Source organism: Ovis aries, chromosome 2 (assembly GCF_016772045.2).
Source record: "Ovis aries strain OAR_USU_Benz2616 breed Rambouillet chromosome 2, ARS-UI_Ramb_v3.0, whole genome shotgun sequence".
Lineage (NCBI taxonomy): Eukaryota > Metazoa > Chordata > Mammalia > Artiodactyla > Bovidae > Ovis > Ovis aries.
Window position 1 is genome coordinate 13191377 of NC_056055.1, and position 20502 is coordinate 13211878.

Genomic DNA, 20502 nt, shown 5'->3' on the forward strand with positions numbered 1-20502 from the left:
CTTCTCAGGACTAGAAAGCAATTTTATAAAGCATGCTGTGCCATTTATGTCAGGCTCCCAATAGCTACTGAATAACTCTTAAGTAACTCTGTTAAAAGTTTTCTAAGTCTTTTCCTAAAACATAAAAACTGCAATAACAACAAAAATAATAATAACCCTAATGGGAAGCCTTTTGTGCACTGACTGTATGAACTTATTGATGAGGCTGATGCTATTTTATTCCCATTTTACTGCTGAAGAAACTGAGATTTAGAGAGATGAAGTAAGTAAGTTACACAGCTAACAAGAAGTGGAATCAGGATTTAACCTTTAGAGATGAATCCAGAGAAATGACTGTTACACTTAAGCACATAATTCGCCTTGCCCATCTTTAGTATGAATTTATATTTGAGTAATGAGAAATAAAAGATGGACTGAGGACACTGTGATGTCAGATGCATACAACTTTTGGGGAAACCTTTGATGTTTACCAAGTCATGAGAAATAAAACACCATTACAGGTGATATGGATGTATTCCCCAGGGCTCTAACGGCCTGTCCGGCACACACTTTCCATGACCACCCCTGGTCCTCCATCCTGTAAGTAGTAAGTAGTTTATTCACAAAGATGAACTGGATCCGAAATGCCAGTCTCCCTAGGGAAGCCCATGGCAAGTCGCCACAGTTAGTATGAAACTGTCATATCCTGCCCTAAAAGCCAACCGTCATGACGGCTATCTTGCTCCCAGGCCTGGCTGAGATGAAATCTAGTTCACATTTCTTATGAGGCATTAGAGCAGGAGTTTTACAAGAATTAGGTCCTTTGATTCATCTCTTCATTCTCAGCTCATGACTCATTGATTTGCATGTGACTGAGTTTGAATCTTTGGAAGCAGCTCTCCTAACTTGGAGCACAGAGTAGCCAGACTCAGGAAAAGGACCACCACGTGGTGTCCCCAGCAAGGCAGGGGACAACCCAGACAACCCTGGGTATACCAGAAGCCCTGGCACAATCAGTGGTGACAGCAGAACCTGCTGCAGAAGGGAGTGGCGGGAAGTGTTGTTCTTTTCCAAAGTTCTACGATCCAGAAGCCATGACCATAGGCTTGTCACAGAAGAAAGACCAGAGTCTGTATCTTCTCAGAAGTGAGGCTGATGGGTTTAACCATGGCAGTGGCCTTTTTAAACCACTGAAGGCAATGTCCAAAAAGAACTCTGAATTCTGTAACTTGAGAAGTCCTGATTTCACCGCATACCTTCATCCCTTGCCAAACACTATTTTGATCTAAACTTTCTTACCAATTCCTTCCCGAATGGCATGCATTTTTTTTTTTTTTTAATGAACCTATCTGCTGGGTTCAGATACAAAAAAATACGAGGAGTTTCTGGTTCAAGGCAGAAGGAACAATCTTTTTTTTTTTTTTTTAACTTTACAATACTGTATTGGTTTTGCCATACGTTGACATGAATGAGTAAAAGAGAACAAAAGCAGAGAGCAGACACGGTGTTCAACGAACACTAGTAAATGAATTTGGTCAGCTCCGGCCCCACTTTGCCAGAAGTGGTCAAGCAATGGCTGCTGCTGCTAAGTCACTTCAGTCGTATCCGACTGTGCGACCCCACAGACGGCAGCCCACCAGGCTCCCCCGTCCCTGGGATTCTCCAGGCAAGAACACTGGAGTGGGCTGCCATTTCCTTCTCCAGTGCATCAAAGTGAAAAGTGAAAGTGAAGTCGCTCAGTTGTGTCCGACTCTTAGTGACTCCATGGACTGCAGCCTACCAGGCTCCTCCATCCATGGGATTTTCCAGGCAAGAGTACCGGAGTGGGGTGCCGTTGCCTTCTCCGGTTCAAGCAATGGAGTGAACTCTTATTCCCACTCATCCTCAGATTAAGAAATAGATTCCTTGCTTGAGTTCCCGTTCCTTTCAGGCAATGAGCCTCTCTCTGGAGTGAATGACTGAGTTTTCTCCTGGGCATAAACGTTCAGGAAGAACTCACAGGAGCAGCCAGGTTAGACAGCTGACGTGGATGATGTCAGTCCCTAAGCCATGTGCTTAGATCTTGGGACAGAAGCAGCAGTTTTCCCTACTGTAATTTGAAGCACTGGAATTAAGTTCTGAAAGCACAAAGGAACCATCCTAGGTCACTAGGGTAGCACTGTCTCATGGCCTCTGCAAGAAAATTCATCCACCTAGACCACTGGGAGCAGAGGGCTCCAGAGCAATCGTGGCTCCAAAAGGAGAGGCCGGAGAACCCAAGAGAAAGCAGGGGTTAAGCCCTGAGCCTGGGAGAGGGTAGAGGAGACTTGAGTGGAGAGAGGGACTGTTACCATGCACCTAACAGACCCCAGAGGCAGATGAGCAGGTCCAGCAGAGGGCAAGAGGTATACAAAGACTAAGGCCTCTAAGTCAAACAAGCCTGAGCTTGAACCTGGCTTTTCTACTTGCTAGCTGGGTGACCTCAGGCAAGTGGCCTAATCTCTCTGGGCTTTGTTACTGCAAAGGGAATACTACTACAGGTTAATGACCTCTTAAGGGACAATTCCAACCCCCTCCCCGGCCCCACCCCCCAAAAAAAAATTTTATCATAACTTCTTTGGCAACAAAACCTGATGTGAACCAGCATGAGCTTCTTCTTGGTCTTTACTGATTCCACTTAATAGAACTAACTCAGTTCCTAAGTTTCACAACAGAAATTGAATTTGATGACAGGTGCTGCCTTGGACCTTACTGGGTATGTTAAATATTATTACATGCATTGAACTGCTTTTCTAAGTAATAGTATGTACACTTTGTGGCCTTTCTAAAATAAGAAAAATGTGGATTATATCTGGACAAATATGGAATATACTCTCAAGAGTTTGGATAATTTGGATTCTATCTTAGAGGGCTGTTGGGAGGATTAAATGTGAAAATGAAAAGGAGTAAACTGTGTATGAAGGAGTAAGAATAGTACTCAACGTTAAGGTCTTGGCGAGTTGGAGCTACCATGACTAGGCTTGTATCACCAACGAGTGTTCAGGGAACATGTTGGTAGATATAACTGTCTGTAGGACACTACGTTCAGCTTTAGAACCTTTATACAAGGACTTCCCTGGAAGTCCAGTGGTTAAGGCACTTCCACTGCCGGGGACATGGGTTTGATCCCTGGTTGGGGAGTAAAGATCCCATATACCTTGTGGCAAGGTCAAATAGACAAATAAAATTGTAAAACAAAACAAAAAAAGAACCTTTACACAGTCAGCTGGGCCCCTGCAAGTGGCACAATTTGTACTTGCCAGCAGGACAGGGAAATACTAGGCACTCCTGAAGGACAGCCCTCTCTTAGCTGGACCTGGTAGGGAATACTTCCATCAGTCACCCACACAAGATCTTCTACTCTGTGGAGGACTGGGGGCATCTCAAGTGAGGCTCATACAAGGAGATCAAATGAGTCAATCCTAAAGGAAATCCACCCTGAATATTCAGCGGAAGGACTGATGCTGAAGCTCCAATACTCTGGCCACCTGATGTGTAGAGTCAACTCATTGGAAAAGACTCATGCTGGGAAAGATTGAGAGCAGGAGGAGAAGAGAGGGCGGCAGAGGATGAGACGGTTAGATAGCATCACCAACCCAATGGACATGAATTTGAGCAACTCCAGGAGATAATGATGGACAGGGAAGCCTGGAGCACTGTAGTCTATAGGGTTGCAAAGAGACATGACTTCGCAACTGAACAACAAGTGAGACTCAACCTAATCCAGCTCTGTTTATCGTGGAACAAGGCCACCAAGCTCTGCTACATGAATACTGTGCTGATATAAATACTTTTTTCCACCTAGGACATTTTCTTTGTGACAGTGGAAGATAATGAAGGAAAAAGAAAAATACCCAATCCAAAAACTTTATAATAATAAAATGATAATCACACATGCAATCTTAATTCAAACTGACCACAGAAGTAAAAACCCTTGGAAATCTTATTTTTATAAGATGTATAACTATTACATCTTTCCACATATTAAAAGACCTCAACAGACAAGTTGTGGGACTCCATATTCATATCTTTGCCATGACCGCTATCCAGAATGTCCTACCGGGCAAACTGTCTGACTTGGTAAATCAATTCAATACCTGGCATGAAAATGCAAACTAGTTCAAAAAACTATGCTAATCATCACCTAACTAACTGGGTTTCTCTGGCCTGCCAAGAACTGGGAAGTGAAATCAGGATATCTAATAATAGACATGGCCCTAAAGAGAGAACTGTCTGTTAACACCCTTCCTATGAAAAGACATTTTGAAAAGGTCCTGACTGTAACGTGAGTAAAATGTTTGGGTTTCCCTCCCAAACTCATTGCTCAGGGGTGTTTTACGGCAGTGTGGGGATTACACCTTCAAATCAGGCTTGAGCACCTGCTGAAGAGCTTCCTTTATTATCTAAGTACCATCCCTCATCTTGGGAGCATAGCTTCTCTCATAACCCAGGGCACTCGTCAAAACGGTGGCAGGCCTTTAGACCTACGTAGAAAAGAAGCCCGTGGGACAGGCTCAGGAGAGCGGAATGACTTTTAAAATCCATCAATTCCCGGATGAAGGCAGGACAGCTTTAGTGGTGTAGAGATAATCACCCCTTTGAAAAATCCTCCCTGGCTTCCCACTGACCACAGGATAAAGTGTATCTTCACTGTCTGGCTCCAAATCAACTTTCTTTTGTTTTGTTTTATATCTCTTCCTTTAACCCCCCTAGCTTCATTTAAGCACCTCAAATGTGCTCTTCCTTTGGGGCCTCCCTAAGGGCCCTTCCTTGTGACTGGAACATCCTCTCCCATTCCCTGAACAAAACTTCCAGGCCTTCAGTTCAAAGCTTAGATGGTAGTTTCGAGAGAAAGGAAGACTTTCGTTACCTTCCCTATAAGGTGGTCTTCCTTGCCCCATGCTAACACAGGTCTCCACGCTTCTCTGTGATGAAACAGCTATCTTTGCTGGATGCTTCTATTACTGAACTAAGATCCCTGACAGTGGGGACTTTATCCGCCTTTTTCATTTCTGTATGAACAAATGGCACACAAACCCTATTTAAACTCTTCTTCCTTTAAAAATCACATAAGAGGGACCTTCCTAGCAGTCCAGTGGTTAAGACTTCGACTTCCAATGCAGGGGGTGGGAGCTCCATCTCTGGTTGAGGAGCTAGATTCTATAGGCCTCATGGTCAACAACCCCCAACACAGAAATGATATTGTAGCAAATTCAAAAGACTTGAAAAATGGTCCACATTAAAAAAAAAAAAAAAGCTTTAAATAAAAAAACCACATAAGAACCAATGAGATTAAATTTCCGTAAAATTTCTCCTAATAATTCATCTTTGAAAGTGATTATATACTTTTGAAAACACAATCCCATCATATTCCAGTCTCAAAAGGGAAGAGAACCAAATGCAATAACAAGTATCTTTTCAACATCCGGGAAATATTTGGAAAGCACTTCTCTTTCCTTATCACATTTTGGCTCTCAGTGAATTTTACTTGCCTTAAGATTTTAGGATTCCAACATGTCACCAGCCTAATTTCTACTATAGGAGATGTTAAAAAGTGTATTTTTCATCACTTAATATCAAATTGTCACTATGAGTCATGCAATGAACTGGCTGAATCACCTCTAATGGCATGAAACATAGAGTAATAGAGCAGGGACTCAGCAACATCTCCATTCACAAAACCAAAACTGGAGTTCTGATCCTGACCATGAATGGTCCAGTTTGGCCGCTCAGAGTGATGTGTCAGCCTCCTTCATGATCACGAATTAAAAAGCTGGCTGGCCAAACAATCTAAACATTTCCAGGCATGGATAGAAAAAAAAAATTGCCTTTTGCCTTCAGTTTCTTTCAATCCATGTTGTAATTCTGGGAAGTCCTGCCATCTACTTTCAGTGTTCTAGAGATAAACGTGAAGAAATGAGCTGCGAATCAGGTCATTATCATGACTGTGCTCAGTGTGACAAACAGACCCAAGCAGGCTTGCAGGGATGAATTACCATCTTACTAAAGGAGCAGGAATCAACCCTGCGGGGATGGAGTATGGGGGGAGGAGATTAACATTAGCATAGGGGGAAGTACAAGGAAATCAATATGGCGCTGCAGGGGGCATACCTTAGGATTCTGTCTTGTTTAACGTCTGGTGGGAAGCCTGACAAACCACAGCAGGTCAGGAAAGTGTTGAAATGTCTTAATTTTTGTTTGTGTGCTAGAAAAATATGGAAGGAATACGGTAAGGGGTTCAGTTAAGAGGTGGAGAGGAGACAATTGAAAATACCACTGAGCATATGCAATGTACAGAAGGTTCTAGGTAAGTGCAACAGCTGTAACTGATCAGAGAGCCATGGAATCTGCCTGCCTGCCTGCCGTGTGAGCAGAAGTTGCTGAGGTGCCTGCAAAGACGTCCTCCATTAGTGAGACTGCAGGCTCTTATGGAGGTCCTTTACAATCACACTCTTGTGATGGTAGGCTCCCTAGATTGGGCTGAATTCAAGTGGTACCGAAGCTTTTTCCAAGATACCATATAGAATGCCCAACTGCCATCTCTGTGCCAACCCAGCCCACAAGAATTTGAAGTGAACTTGACAAGCAAGGACCTTTAGGGAAAACCAGCAAGTCACCATTAAGCAGAGACCAAAAAAACCTCCCCTGAAAGTTTTCTTTGCCTCACTCACTCACTCAGTTGCCTATTACCCTGTAACTTGAAGGAATTAAAAAACATATCAGGAGAGTCACCATGCTATTCCTCTTCCTGCTCCCTCCCCTTTCCTTCCTGAACAATTTAGTCCAAAAGCCATTAGGTGGAGCTGATTGAGAGAGGTTTCTGCAAGGAGTCGGGGAGGAGCCACAGTGGCCCAGAGTGTTGTGTGGGAGCCAGAGCAAGGTGGGCAGGGAGACGGGTGACCCAATATAGGGTGCCGGGGTCCAAGATGGGTGAGGAACATGCAGGGGACAGCAGTGGCTACCTAAAAAGTGGTGTTGGAGTCGATGTTTGGTGAGGAAAACAATAGATTGGTTCCAAAAGGGGGAACTGATCAAATAATAAATATATGAAGAATAATAGGAACCAGGTATCTTGTTGTCAAGGAGAAGGTTACAAATCTGCAAAGAAAGAAAATGAACCATGTGGTATTAGATTAAAATTAAAGGTATCAGGGTGAGGTCATGGTTTTCAGTAGGTAGGTAGATAGGTAGGTAGGCAGATAGATCAATTAATTGATATATCAATAGATAGAATTCTGACCATTCAGAGTGCCTGGGAGCAGTGCCTATCTAATAGCAGTGAGCACACCAAGCACCCAGATTGTGGTTTCTAAATACCAGTAAAAATACCACCATTTTCCACTAACAAGAACTAGTGCTCTTTATCAAAAGGGTTGATTTCAGGGTCAGGAAAGTATAAAATGAGACTGGAACATTTTGCAGCACCAGAAAGTAAAGATATGCCCAAAGAATCATGGAGACATGTCAAAAGGACACTGAAGTTAGCTTGAAAGGGCTCCTGTGAACTATATTTGAGTAATTAAGGATAACAATAATAACAGAAATGGATTATAACCTACTAAATATAACAGGAATCCACGAGACCATCTGTTATGGAGAGGAATGAAGATTACATACATAGAACCAAAGTATTTCCCCACAGAATACTTGTTAATCACAAAAAGAAAAAGTAACTTTACTGTGTAGAAGCCTGGGAAACACTCCCTCAATCAAGCCATCAAAATCAGTATTAAGTGAAAAAAATTAACATCTGCCCCTGTAATGGGACAAACTGACACGATGTCCTACCTGATTGAATACTGTAAGAATAAGCAGCAGCTCTGTGTTATTCCTACCCAAGACGCATAACCTGAACATAATCATGTGAAAATATCTGACAAACTCAAACCGAGGGACATTCTACAAAACTGGGGGTGATCGAGCATCATGTTGGCAGCTTAAACATTTCTGAATAAAAACGATATTGGTACTTCACCAGGGGACTTCCTTTAGCTTCGAGATTGTTTCAAAATTTAAAGGTTAATATGGAAAGAGTTAACTTGTGTCATTATAGATTCGATCTTGATTAAGGAATCAAGATGGGATTAACATCTGGAAAAAGAAGAAAAGGAGAAAGATAGTGCTAAGTCGTATCCGACTCTTGCGACCTTATGGACTGTAGCCTGCCAGCCTCCTCTGTCCTTGGGATTTTCCAAGCAAGAATACTGCAGTGGGTTGCCATTTCCTTCTCCAGGGTATCTTCCCGACCCAGGAATCGAACCCAGGTCTCAAGCATTGCAGGCAGATTCTTTACCAACTGAGCTACGCGGGAAGCCCAAGGTCTGAAGAGACCAAGCTAAATACAATACTTATACGGCAAGGCAACACTTCTGAAATTCTCTCCAGTGAAGGAATAGTTTTTCTGCCCAATCCATTATGGACCAATACTTTAAAAAAAAAACACAAAATCCTACACTTGGATTTGAAGAAAGTACCAAATTGCTCCAAGAGTTTTCAAACTCTTTAACAATGTCTGGACTGATCTTAGCAGGGATCAAGAATAGTCATAAATGAGCTCAGACCACACTTTGAGCAGCCCTTCTCTATGGCAGGATGTGTGGTGCCCCACGTAACATCATATCCAAATGGGAAATAAAAATTACTGTAAAATAAAATAAAAATCACAGTTATCCATAATGGTAGCAACAATAGTTATCACTGAAATTAACATCAACCATCTATACAAAATATTCAAGATAGGGAACTGTCCAAGCAATGGAAGGAGATTAGAGGCTTGTCTTTTACACAGAGAACTCAACTTCTCCAAAAGGGTCACAGAACACAAATAGATGTGATGACCTTGATTCCAAAGTAACTGCTTTATGGTGATTTAAGGAAAGACAAATCCCATTATACAGAAGATGGACAGAAACATCTTCTATGGGTCAATCTGCAATACCAACCCTTAACTGTCATTGCTGGGAAGAGACTCAGCATCCAGAAGGAGTTAGGAGAAGACATTCCCAAACTAGATAGGCTTGATTTAACTGCAGATACAGAGGGTCAAGTTACTAACGTCAACACAGTCCACACAACGGCCAACTCTAGGTCGGCACCACACATAGTCTAGCTCAACCAACAGAGAACAATAAACAGAGAACAATTCTCCATATTACAGGAAGACCAGAGCGGAAGGACAAGAAAGGAACCATTACACCCTCTGGGAAACGGCGAACACCATCCAGGCTCAAGGGTCTTCCAGAAAACACCCTGACATCCCCATTGTGTGTCTCTGAACACTGGGATCCCCAGACCAGTGTCCCCCTGACACTGAGATAGCCACGCACAGAGGTGGCTCCACACAGAACACCGTAAGCTGGAATCAACACCACCAATTTCTGCAGCAACTGTCTCTGGTCTGCGACACTTCACTTACCTGGAGCAGTTTTGTAGCACGACGTTCGGGAGGGCAGTGATGGGGCGTTCTTTGCCTTGGGGCTCTGGGTACTCTGCAAGACTTGTCTCTGCCGCTTCAGCTCCTCTTCCCTTTCCTGGGCTGCTCGGATCTCTTCTTCAATCATGGACAAAGTCCGCTGCTTTCTGGACCTTAGCTTGAAGGGCCCAACCATTACATCGGACTCCTGAGTGGCCAGGAGCGAGGCTGTGCTTCTTAACTCAGCTGCTTCCGAGTACTTGCTGAAGTAGCTCCCTTCTGGTCTGGTCTCCTCCATGTTTATTGGGCCACTGGGCTGTACGACCGGCAGTGGCTGGGAGGGCCCCCTTTCCCTGAGCGCCCTGTCTTCAGTAGACAGAATCTTTGGCAATACATCCCTTTTCTCTTGAACAGGGGAGGACACCTGAGGTGGTTCAAACATGCTCTGAGGCTTCTCTGAGCTGGGAGCCTTGGGGCTAGCTTTCTCTTGACTTGTTTGAGGTCCCTGTTGTTCTGGTCCACCTTTGGTGGTTTCAGACCCAGCTCTGTCCACTTGCTCAGCGATGGCTTGTTGAATGGCATTCTGCACCAGGAGACCAGCCTGATATTCCAAGGGGTCATCAACCGACGCAGAGTCTCCCAGCGTGGACAAAGGGGAATAGAAACCATGATCACTGAATGACTTGGAGACCCCTTCTCCTCGGCCCTCTGAGGGGTTGTCAGTCTGGGGTGTCTGGGGCAGAGAAAAATCGGCCAGTGAATTCTCCTGCAGGGCATTGGTTGTCTCATTGGAGGCCCCACTGTCACTGATATTGTCCATGCTGAAGTCATTGGACAGGGTCTCCAGGACTGTGGTGTCCTGGGATCTCACCGAAAGCTCATCCAAACCAGAGTCCAGCTCCTCTTGAGTCAAAGAGACATTGACTGACCTTGAAAACTGATCCAAGATCCCAGGATCGTCATCCTTGACCACGGTGAGGACAGCCCGAACACTCGTGAACTCACTATCATCTGCCCACAGTTTGGATAAGGGCCCGCGTTTAGAGGGCTCACTGTACGGCCCTTCCTTTCCCTGGGGAGCTGTGCTGCCCTGGGCCCCTCCTCCAGAAGACTGACTCTCTGGGGCACAGTGGGCTTTCTGCCCCTTGGCTGCTGAGGAGTCTTCAGGAGGTGCCCCAATAGAAGCTGGTCTGGAGATGGTCAGTGTCTTGTCTGAGTTGATGGACCCCAGAGGTTTGTAGAAGGGCTTGATGGAGAAGAGCCTGGGTGTACTCTGGCCCCTGGCCACTGTCTGCCTGGAATTCTCCATCTGCTGGAACTGTTTGCGCGCGGCGGAGAAGTCTATCTGCTCCGTGACGATGTCCTCCTTTGGGTGGTCAGTCACAGAGGGACGCTCCCGTGAGGATGCGGGGGCCGTGCAGAGCTGCGGTGGGGGCTGCTGCTGTTGCTGCTGCTGCTGCTGCTGTTGCATCAGCAGTTGCTCCTGCTGTGCCCTCCTCTCCTTGCGCTCCTTGTACTTTTTGTGTGACTCCAGATGTTCCTCATCCAGTTGCTCCTCGATGGTCTTCTCCTGCGGAGGGTTCCACCATTTTGCGGCGATGCCGGGGTTCTTCTTCACGGCCTGACTCCGGATGAGTTCCCGCCTCTCCTTTTCCAGCTCTAGCATCTCTTCCGAAGGCCTCACTTTCCGGACACGGTACTGTTCCTTCTCACTCTCGTCGTCCTCGAAGAGCTTGGAGGGCTTCTTGTCCTCATGGAAGGCACGCAGCTCGAACTTGGCTTCCTTCTTGAGCGTGGTGAGCGTCACCTCCCCGTCCCGGGAGGAGCACCGCGAGCTGGTGGAGGAGCTGGGGCTCACAGGCACCTGCAGGCTGTCCCCCAGTACGTCTCGGGGCTGCTCAGGGGGATGGCCGTTGGCTCTTCTGCCCTCGGCCATGGTGTCAGAGTCGCTCTGATGGAGCTCCAGGTGCGGAGGAGCCTGTCTGCCAGCGGCCCTCTCGGTGGCTTCCGGCTGGACAGCCGCGGGGGCGGGCGGGTTTGGACTTCCGGCCAAGATGGCTGCTGCAGGCTCCGGGGAGGATGTGCCGTTGTAGGTTCCGTCCACAGTGGAATCACAGCAGTTGGCCTCCAGCACCTCGTCTAGATATCGGATCTCTCTGGCCACGTCATTATCCAGAGATTCGTGGTGATCAGCAAGGAGGCCATTGTGGGGGGTGGAGTAGAAAGGGGAGGGGTGGTCCATGGAATGTGGAGTCGAGGTGATTCCGGGAACACTCTTACATTCTGCCACAGAGACCTCAATTTCCATGTTCTTGTGATCTGGGGGAAGAGAGCTGGTGATAGACTCCAGGGCTTTGGCACTACAGTTGTCTCTCTCGTGTTTTAGCCGGGTATCATCCTCAGAAAGCTCGGGAGGCTTCTGGAATAAAGAGAAAACAGAAATCAGAGTTAGCGACCTCATTGCTTATGGATGTGAACCTGAGACATGAGCTGGTAATTAACTGGAAGGAAAACGGAACAACAATGGCAGAATCTTTTGAATAGAGGTTTCTCTTTTCTAAAAAGGCCTTCTTCATATATTCATTTTGTTAGAGTAACAAGTACCTAAACTTTCTTAATTTTGTAGGTTCCATTTTGCTTACCTGGTGTCCAGAAAATTTTCATTAAATGCTAGTTCCATTTTTACATTTAAAAGTAAACTGGTATTTGGATCATCTGATGACATTGCTCAAATAATTTCTGAAGTGGAAAAGATTAAGTATCAATTGTACCAGAACTTTTCAACATATTTCATGGCAGATTTCTGCAGAAATGTTAATAAAACTATTTGTAACGTCCCCAACTATAAAAAAGAAGGCCCTTTTGCAGGAACCAATCTTGAAAACATGATTCTCTGCCAGATGTAATGCAATTATTCTGTAGACAGGAAACTTTTAGGAAAATTTTTCCAAAATAAAATACTGGAAAACAGTAAATCTGTTCAGTGGCCCCTTGAGAGCTACAGTATCCCACTGCATGGCAGTAATTGACCGTGTGCATTATAAACACGGACCCAAAGCCACTGACTCACACAGTTCTGTTCCCTGGAACAACATCAAAACAATGCTCCTTAGTTAAGGAGTGAATGTTGCTTTGAAAGGCTAGACAACACCACCTCCCATCTAGTTCCTAAAATGCTTTATATGTGACAGCTCCAATTTTGTGGTTAAATAAGAAAACTGTATCTTTTTAAATGTTTTTAAATGCATCATATTTTTCATTAGTTATCTATTACATGTCAGTTTATTTGGCATTAGTTAAGATTAATTTTCAAACTGTAGGATCATATTTTTTCATACCAAAGTTCTCTGGTTTATCTCAGAAAATTCAGCGGTAAGTTGTGAGCTTAATTTGAGTTCCCCTCAAGTACTTCACTAATACTTTTGTCAGCTCTGTTTCATGTCTTAGGTCTAGAGGGTACCTGCTATTATTGATATAATATAGTGCAAATTGCAATATTATATAGTTTTCCTTTATTTAAACATTATTAAAGACTTAGAACACACTATTAAAACACCACCTAGGATAATCCTCAGTGGATTCATCTCAGAATTCTTTCAAGAAACGTGATGATTATGGATTTGTTCATAAAATCTAGAAAAACATGGAAGTTCATGCTATGTGCTCTGCATTGCTGTCAGAATGTTGAGAAACTCTCACCGGTCAACCATGAACCAAGGTTATCCACAAACTGAGGAGGGCTTCCTTCACTGTTTCCCACCTTCTTCTTTACACTTAATCAGTCAAATAATATGTATTCCTTCTTCAATAACAGACAATAATAATAAATATTCCTTCTTTGTCAAAACTTTCTGGTTTCAAAGGACCTTCCACTCTTGATCTGGTCTTTGTCAAAGTCTGATACTTAAGATTTATAATCTCTACTATCTTTATTTGGGACCACCGTTAACTAGTGGCTCTTATCTTAGCTCACTCACTCAGTCCTATCTGATTCTTTGTGACCCCATGGACTATAGCCCATCAGGTTCCTCTGTGCATGAGATTCTTCAAGGCAAGAATACTGTAGTGGGTTGCCATAACAGGAGACCTTCCCAACCCAGTATCTCCTTCCCAAACCTGTATCTCCTGCATTAGCAGGCAGATGCTTTACCCCTGAGCCACCCTTTGGAATGAACTAAAAAGACATGACAAAGACAACTGCTACTGTCCCTTAAAGAACATTAATTAAACATTCTTCTGTTAAAGTGATTGTCAGTAACTTCTACGTCATTTAAGAATTACAGGAAATTTGAATGCGTGAAACTAATTGGCTGCCATTCAAACATCAGGAAAACCTAGGTCAAAATTAGCCTGCTCCATGGAAAGCTGAGCAACAAAAAGAGGCACAGTACTGCTATGGTGAAAATCAGACTGCCCATGACGCTCCCACCTGCGGCTTCACTTGGCCAACGATTCACTGCTAATGTTTTCATGGGAGTAAGTAGAGCTTTCCTTCTATCCCTTTGGCTTTGGGGAGGGAAAATAGGTAGGAAAATAGTAGGAAGCTGCTGGGACTGAAATATGGTAAAAAATACTCCTCTACTGAAACACACTTTACAATAGTTGACATGATAAGAAAAAGGGCACTGTGACACTGAAAGAAGCAGAAAGGCATATAATTAATTCTATAGTTCAGTTAGTCATAGATTCATTCATTTAAAATGCAGGAGGCTTATTCTTTAGGGTCATGATGAAATTAGCAGCAACAATAAGTTCCAGGAGACAACACCCTTTTCTTAACAAAAACTGGATTTCCCATACTTCCTAGGAAGTCATAAATCTATTTTGGGGTTTACTTAGTCTGGTCAGGTGAAGTGAAACACTTGCCTATATTAACCTCTTGTTGCTGATCACAGAGATTGGAGTAACTGAGCCTGTTTCCACAGCATCCCCAGGAACACTTTGTCAGCATCATCCCCTTCTCCTGGATGCTTCATGGTTCTCATGTCGGATAATGAAGGAGCAGATGCCCTACAGCTTTTTTTTTTTTTTTAAAGAACTTTTAAAACTCTATCATTTTTTCCAAGGATATATTCTGAACTAGCAACAACTGTCCCAATTCAAAAGTTTAAATATCTTGAGAACATCATTTGACAGTACATTTTTGCAATATCAAAAACAAAACAGTTTTAGCCTTGAGTTGGAAATAGAGTCTCACCAGTTATGTCTGAGATGTGTCAAACATTTTTAAAATGCTAATTACAGGCAAATTTGGAGTCTCAGTGTAATCTGAGGTGATTGCTTTCCAATACTGTCCACAAAAATCTAGACACTGTGGAGTGTAAACAGGAAAGAGGCTCTCCTTCCTGTTAGTTACACGAGGCTTCAGCTCCTTTCCACAAATTCAGAAAATTCTTCCTGAGACTTGATTCTATCTACCTCAGGGAGCAGAGTTCTAAACTCTAATCAGGGCAGAAGTCCTTAAAGAGATAAACAACTCTGCAGTGCTGGCTTACAATTCTGCCTCAGAGTTCCTGAGTTTTTGTAAAGTTAGGGAACAATTATAACCAAAGAGCAAATTCCTGAGTTCTGTCTCAGCAGGCAGAATTTACCTTTGTGCTAGATGGCCTGATGTGATCAAAGCCACCACGTCATTATACCAGGTGAGTGGAAGTGGCCTAGGAACCCCTCTGTGCAAGGATCTGGCAGGAGTCTGGGTTTGACATCATTAAATGATGTCATATTTAAACCAATAAATACTCACTGCTCCCTTTGAAGATAAGACCAGAATTTTCTCCATGCTTCATTCAGATAAGGTGAGCCTGACTCCAAATTCCGATAAAATGAACGTTCATTAAATGGACTGTAGCTTTTCTGAAATAGACTATGCATGTGTACCTGTGTGCTCAGTCATTCAGTTCTGACTCTTTTCGAGCCCCATGGACTGTAGCTTGCCAGGCTCCTCTGTCCATGGGATTCCTCAGGCAAGAATACTGGAGTGGGGTGCCATTTCTCCTCAGGGGATCTTCCCAACCCAAGGATCGAATTTCCCCAGGTGGAGGGGGACCGCCATCTCTAGGTGGAGACCTAACAATCTGGCATGTAATATCTGCCTGCCCTGCTGGCCTCCTGGTTTCCCAGAATAGCTAACAGCTGGTCAGGATGTCTACAATTTACTTTAAAATACTCAGGCAGACACAATATAATATGTGTGTGTGTGTCTGAAGTTAGCTTAAATTACATTCCAGGAGCAGACACCCTAATCTGGAACACATACGCCAAGAATGGTCAGCCAGGATCTAATCAGAAATACCTCGTTCCATAGGCACCTGCTCTCCTCCAGGAGTTCAGCTCTCTTTAACTCCCAGGGGCCCCTGCTGCCAAGTCACTTCAGTCGTGTTCAACTCTGTGCGACCCCATAGACAGCAGCCCATCAGGCTTCCCCGTCCCTGGGATTCTCCAGGCAAGAACACTGGAGTGGGTTGCCATTTCCTTCTCCAATGCATGAAAGTGAAAAGTGAAAGTGAAGCCGCTCAGTCGTGTCCGACTCTTAGCAACCCCATGGACTGCAGCCCACCAGGCTCCTCCATCCATGGGATTTTCCAGGTAAGAGCACTGGAGTGGGGTGCCACTGCCTTCTCTGAAGGGCCCCTGAGGCTTGTGCTAAGTGGCGTAATTAAGGGGAGAATAAAAGGTTTAGACCAAGTGTACTATGTATCCTTCTATTTCTCTGTATATTCATCCTATTAATTTTTGAGAGTTTGATATTGAAACTCCCAACTAATTTCCAGGTGGTGCTAGTGGTAAAAAACCCATCTGCCAATGCAGGAGACATAAGAGATGTAGGTTCTAAGATCCCCTGGAGGAGGGCGTTGCGACCCACTCCAGTATCTTGCCTGGAGAATCCCACGGACAGAGGAGCCTGGCAGGCTACAGTCCAGAGGGTCGCACACGACTGAAGTGGCAATGCACGCATGCACATAGTGGAACTATATGTAACCTTGTTCTGTATTTTCTAAGTCTCATATAAATGTGTTATCATATTTTCATAATTTTAAAAAGTAAAAAAAAAAAAAAAGAGGTTTAGAGAGATTGTCCCAGGATCTCCTGGCTAATAAATAGCACATCCAGGACCTGAAGGAAGATCAGTTCTTCTGAATTCTATCCCAGTACCTCAAAAGGTATTCTCCATGACTGGAAGCTTCCAAAATGACAAGGGAAGTCTTATGAAGGTGTATGGATCTGAAGATCATTTGTGTGATTTTCAGGCTGATGGTTTGCACACCTGAATCTCTAGAAGTCACAGTATACAACTTGGCTTCACAAGTCGAGGACCCCTTTCAAAACCAACCGGATGCCCTGGAGACCTAGTTTCAGTTCTCATCTTCTGCTCTACCTGCAGGACCCTCTGGATAGAGTTTGGGATGCGGACCTCCTGCTCAGTCTGGGGATCTGGCCTCTGAGGCGGGTCCTGTGCTTCCTCTGATGACATCCAGAGGCAAAATTTGAAATCCCACATCCCAGTCACGGCAGTGGACAAGGCTACGACTCCTCCCCAGCACCAGTTGGCAGCACAGGTAAGGTGGCCATTTGACTTGCACAGAGGACACATCAGGGCCCTGCGGCCTGCTCTGCTTAGGCCACGGATGACTGTCTGCTCTCTCTTCCCAGGACACCTGGGCCTCTGGCTGGGGGCACTTGTGAAGGCAATGCATTGTCCTTAGCAGGTCTGGCTGGGCCCAGGGGGACGCCAGAAAGGTGTCCTTTGCTACAAGGTCAAGTGAGAAGCAGATGCTTCTACTCACTCTGTTGTGTTTGTCTATTCTCTACCTCCCTACCCTACTCTTGAGCTTCCCTAGTGGCTCAGATGGTGAAGAACCCCCCTGCAATGCAGAAGACCTGGGTTCGGTCCCTGGGTTGGGAAGATCCCCTGGAGAAGGGAGTGGCAACCCACTCCAGTATTCTTACCTAGAGGATCCCATGGACAGAGAATGCTATGGACAGAGGAGCCTGGCAGGCTACAGTCCATGGGGTCGCAAAGAGTTGGACACGACCGAGCAACTAACACAACATCCTACTCTTGAGCGCCTAACACAACACCCTACTGTTAACGATGTCTGTCACCAGCTTCCCAGGCTCCTAGCCTAAATGCACTGTGACCCAAATTCATTCAAACACCAGGCGCCTGCTGCACAGGCAGGTTTCTCTGCTCTGAATAACCCAGATTACTTCCTACTAAAGCCACGATATTTAAATTAGAAACACGTTTCCCCAGGTAATAAGTGACCTGATCCTTTAATCTAGTTATTTTAAAGTTACACCAAAAGTATGAACTCGTTCTTGGCCCAGGAAGAGGGGCACGGTACAAAGAAAAACTTCCTCATGGCTGTGAAACCAGAGGGCATCTGTTTGCTTTTCTTGTCCTGCCTCTCTTTCCTAAGTTGAGTTTTTAAGACACAGGGCACAACTGCTGTGTTCCATAGGCCATGAGTGGCTGTCTTTAATGGTTTATTCAGGGCTCTTTATTTTCTGGCCAAAGTTTCCATCAGGACGGCAAATGGGAGGAGAGGGTGCGACCTGGCAGGGGGAGGATGCCCAGACACTGGTAAGATGTCCGCCTGGGGCTGCTGAGGTTCATCAGCCTTGGAAGCATGGGGTGGAGCCCCAGTCGGGAGGTCTGGGGGAGACAGACTGAAGCCCGAGGGAACCCAAGGAGCATGGAAGGGGAGCACAGAGGCTGAAGAGGTAACGGTGGATCTCTACGGCACGTCCTGAGAACCTGTAGAGTGACAAGCCCTGTGCCGGGGCCCTGGGAGGACCGTAGGGCGCTGGAGTGCGCCTCGCGCTGCAGCAGGGAGCTTACAGCCTTGGAGAGAGAGAGAGGGCAGATTCACATAAAGAGATGTGTTAGCAGAGATAACAAGAGGAGAGACTGCTACAACAGTAACTAGAAGGCAACTGCCTGGTCTGTTCAAGGTGGCAGATGGGGCAGGCTGAGAAGAACGGATGAAGGAAGCTGGAAGCACCAGGGTTCCTCAGTAGCTGGCCTGCACCTCCTCTCCCACCCCCACCCCCACCCCCACTAGAGAAGCCGCTGGGACTCTGAGTGGCCCCTTCCACCCACCCCTGTGAAGGTACGGAGAGTGGGAATGTCCGAGGATGGCTTGCTTCCTGGGTTGGGCTCCAGGCTTCTGGGCCAGGAAGTGGAGGGGAACGACCCTGGAGTTAACCTGGACCGCATTCCAGTCCCAGGCAGAACTTCCTCTCCCCCCACCCCACCCCAGCAGAGCGTCTTCCGGCCTGTAACAGCAAAGGCTGGTGTTGGCCGTGGGAAGCCAGGAGGCGGGCCACTCCCCAAGGAGGCCAGAGACCCAGCTCCTGGCTGACAAGAGGCAGATCTCAGACCCCCGGCATTCCAGGGTACTTACAGCTAAATTTAGACTGGATGGGCTCGGGGATAAGGACATGACCTCTAATAGAGGGGGCTAACACTAACTCTGCCTCTGGGGTTTCCTCCCCTAACCCCCATCCCCCCACTGACCTCCTGCCATGAAGCCATTATGGCTAAATGTGACTCTGACAGTCCGAAAAAGAGCTTTCTGTTCCTACAGGCTCAGCTTTTCTTTCTGAGAGCTTCTCTGGTCTTGGTCAACCTAGCAGTCACCCTCCTGCTATTCTCTCTGGCTCAGGTCTCAGGTCCAGGCTTGCAGACGACGGCATGAAAACACTTCTGGAAGCCCCTTCCATTGGAAACAAGGCCGGGCTGTGTCTTGACTCGAGGACAATCCTGATAAAGAAGCGGTCCCTTTGTAATGTAAAGGGAGTCTCCCACCACTGCAGCCTGCCCTATTAATAGCATCCCCTTCACCCTGCTGAAAAGTCAGTGGCTCAGATGTCAGGCTGCACATCTGGAAGATGTCAAGGTGTGGTTTGATGAACACATTTACAGCTTGGGCTCTCTCTGAAAGAAACGAAAGAGTGTGTGTGTGAAGGGGGTGTGATGGGAGGAGGCGAGGAAAGAAGCTGTTGCCTCTTCTGCAGCCGCTGGTGAAAGGCTTATTTTCTTTGGAGACCCATTCCCTACCAAAGGGATTGCGAAGCACTGGGAGATTTCCCCTGAATGAGGCAAATGCCTTATTTCAGCTCCAAGAAAGGCAAGTTTCGCTTCTTCCTTGATGGGATACACTCCAAGCTCTTTATCAAGGAGTCCTCAGATGTTCTTCCTGCAGAAGACCCTTTTCACTATGAAACTATCTCATAGAACAGTCCCCCACCTCCAGAATAAACCAAGGTCAAGGCCACAGAGGGAACTTTGGCTCCTGCAGCCTGAAATTTCTAGGGTAACTGATTCTGCTGAAAGCAAGTCCCTGGCTTCAGTCCTGTATAACTTAGCTGTGTCCTTCTTAGTTTTAAAATAGTTCGGGATCTTGGATTCAGGCCTGGCCAACCAGTAATGGCAGAGAGCAAAAGCTGGGCTCCACCGTGGACCCAGCAGAAAATCCACTGTGTGAACACAGAGCCAGGAGAAAACGGTGCCAGAGGCTTTCGAGATTAACTCTTTGTCCACAGATGAGTCCTGTACTTAGGAAGACAGCTGATGCAGTTTTCTCCCCATAGCCCTGGGTCCCACAGCAGATGGGCATACATGTTCCCCTGCGAAGGCTCAAGTCACTCTATGAATGTGGCACATTCTGCAACGTGGGCTTGTAGATTAAATAAGAGAAACAGTCACCAGGACTGGTGGGCCACTTGGTTCTGATGTGGAAAGGGGGACACACACACACACTCAGGCACACACATGCACACACTCATGTACCATCTTCAAAGCACTATCTGGCAAAGAGGGGGTGGGTGCCTTTGCCCGCGCTGTATGTGTGGCTCGGAGCTCCTGCTCAGAAAGCCGGGAGTCTGACAAGATTAGTAAGAAAAGAAGCAAGTCTCCTGTCCAAGCCCAGCTGCCCACTCTCCCTCCAGCAGGAAAGGCGTCCACAGCACAGCGCCACAGTCCCCGCCCTGAGTTCCTCCTCCATAGAGACTCTGGCCTCACGAGGGAACCCTCTCCTTGCAGATCAGAAAGCAAAGGACAGTAAGTTAGGTCAGCAGACTCGGCTTAC

The 20502-nt window shown here is 45.9% G+C and overlaps 1 protein-coding gene across 8 annotated transcripts in view; it reads right to left on the bottom strand.

Moving 5' to 3' along the window:
• Nucleotides 1-20502, bottom strand: part of PALM2AKAP2 (PALM2 and AKAP2 fusion) — a 515750-nt gene that overhangs the window by 22807 nt on the left and 472441 nt on the right. For all 8 annotated transcript variants that reach the window (XM_027964123.2, XM_027964120.2, XM_027964122.2 and 5 more), the window contains one exon: nt 9413-11828. In XM_027964123.2, coding sequence (XP_027819924.1) covers nt 9413-11828 — 2416 coding nt within the window. The remainder of the gene's footprint in view (nt 1-9412; nt 11829-20502) is intronic.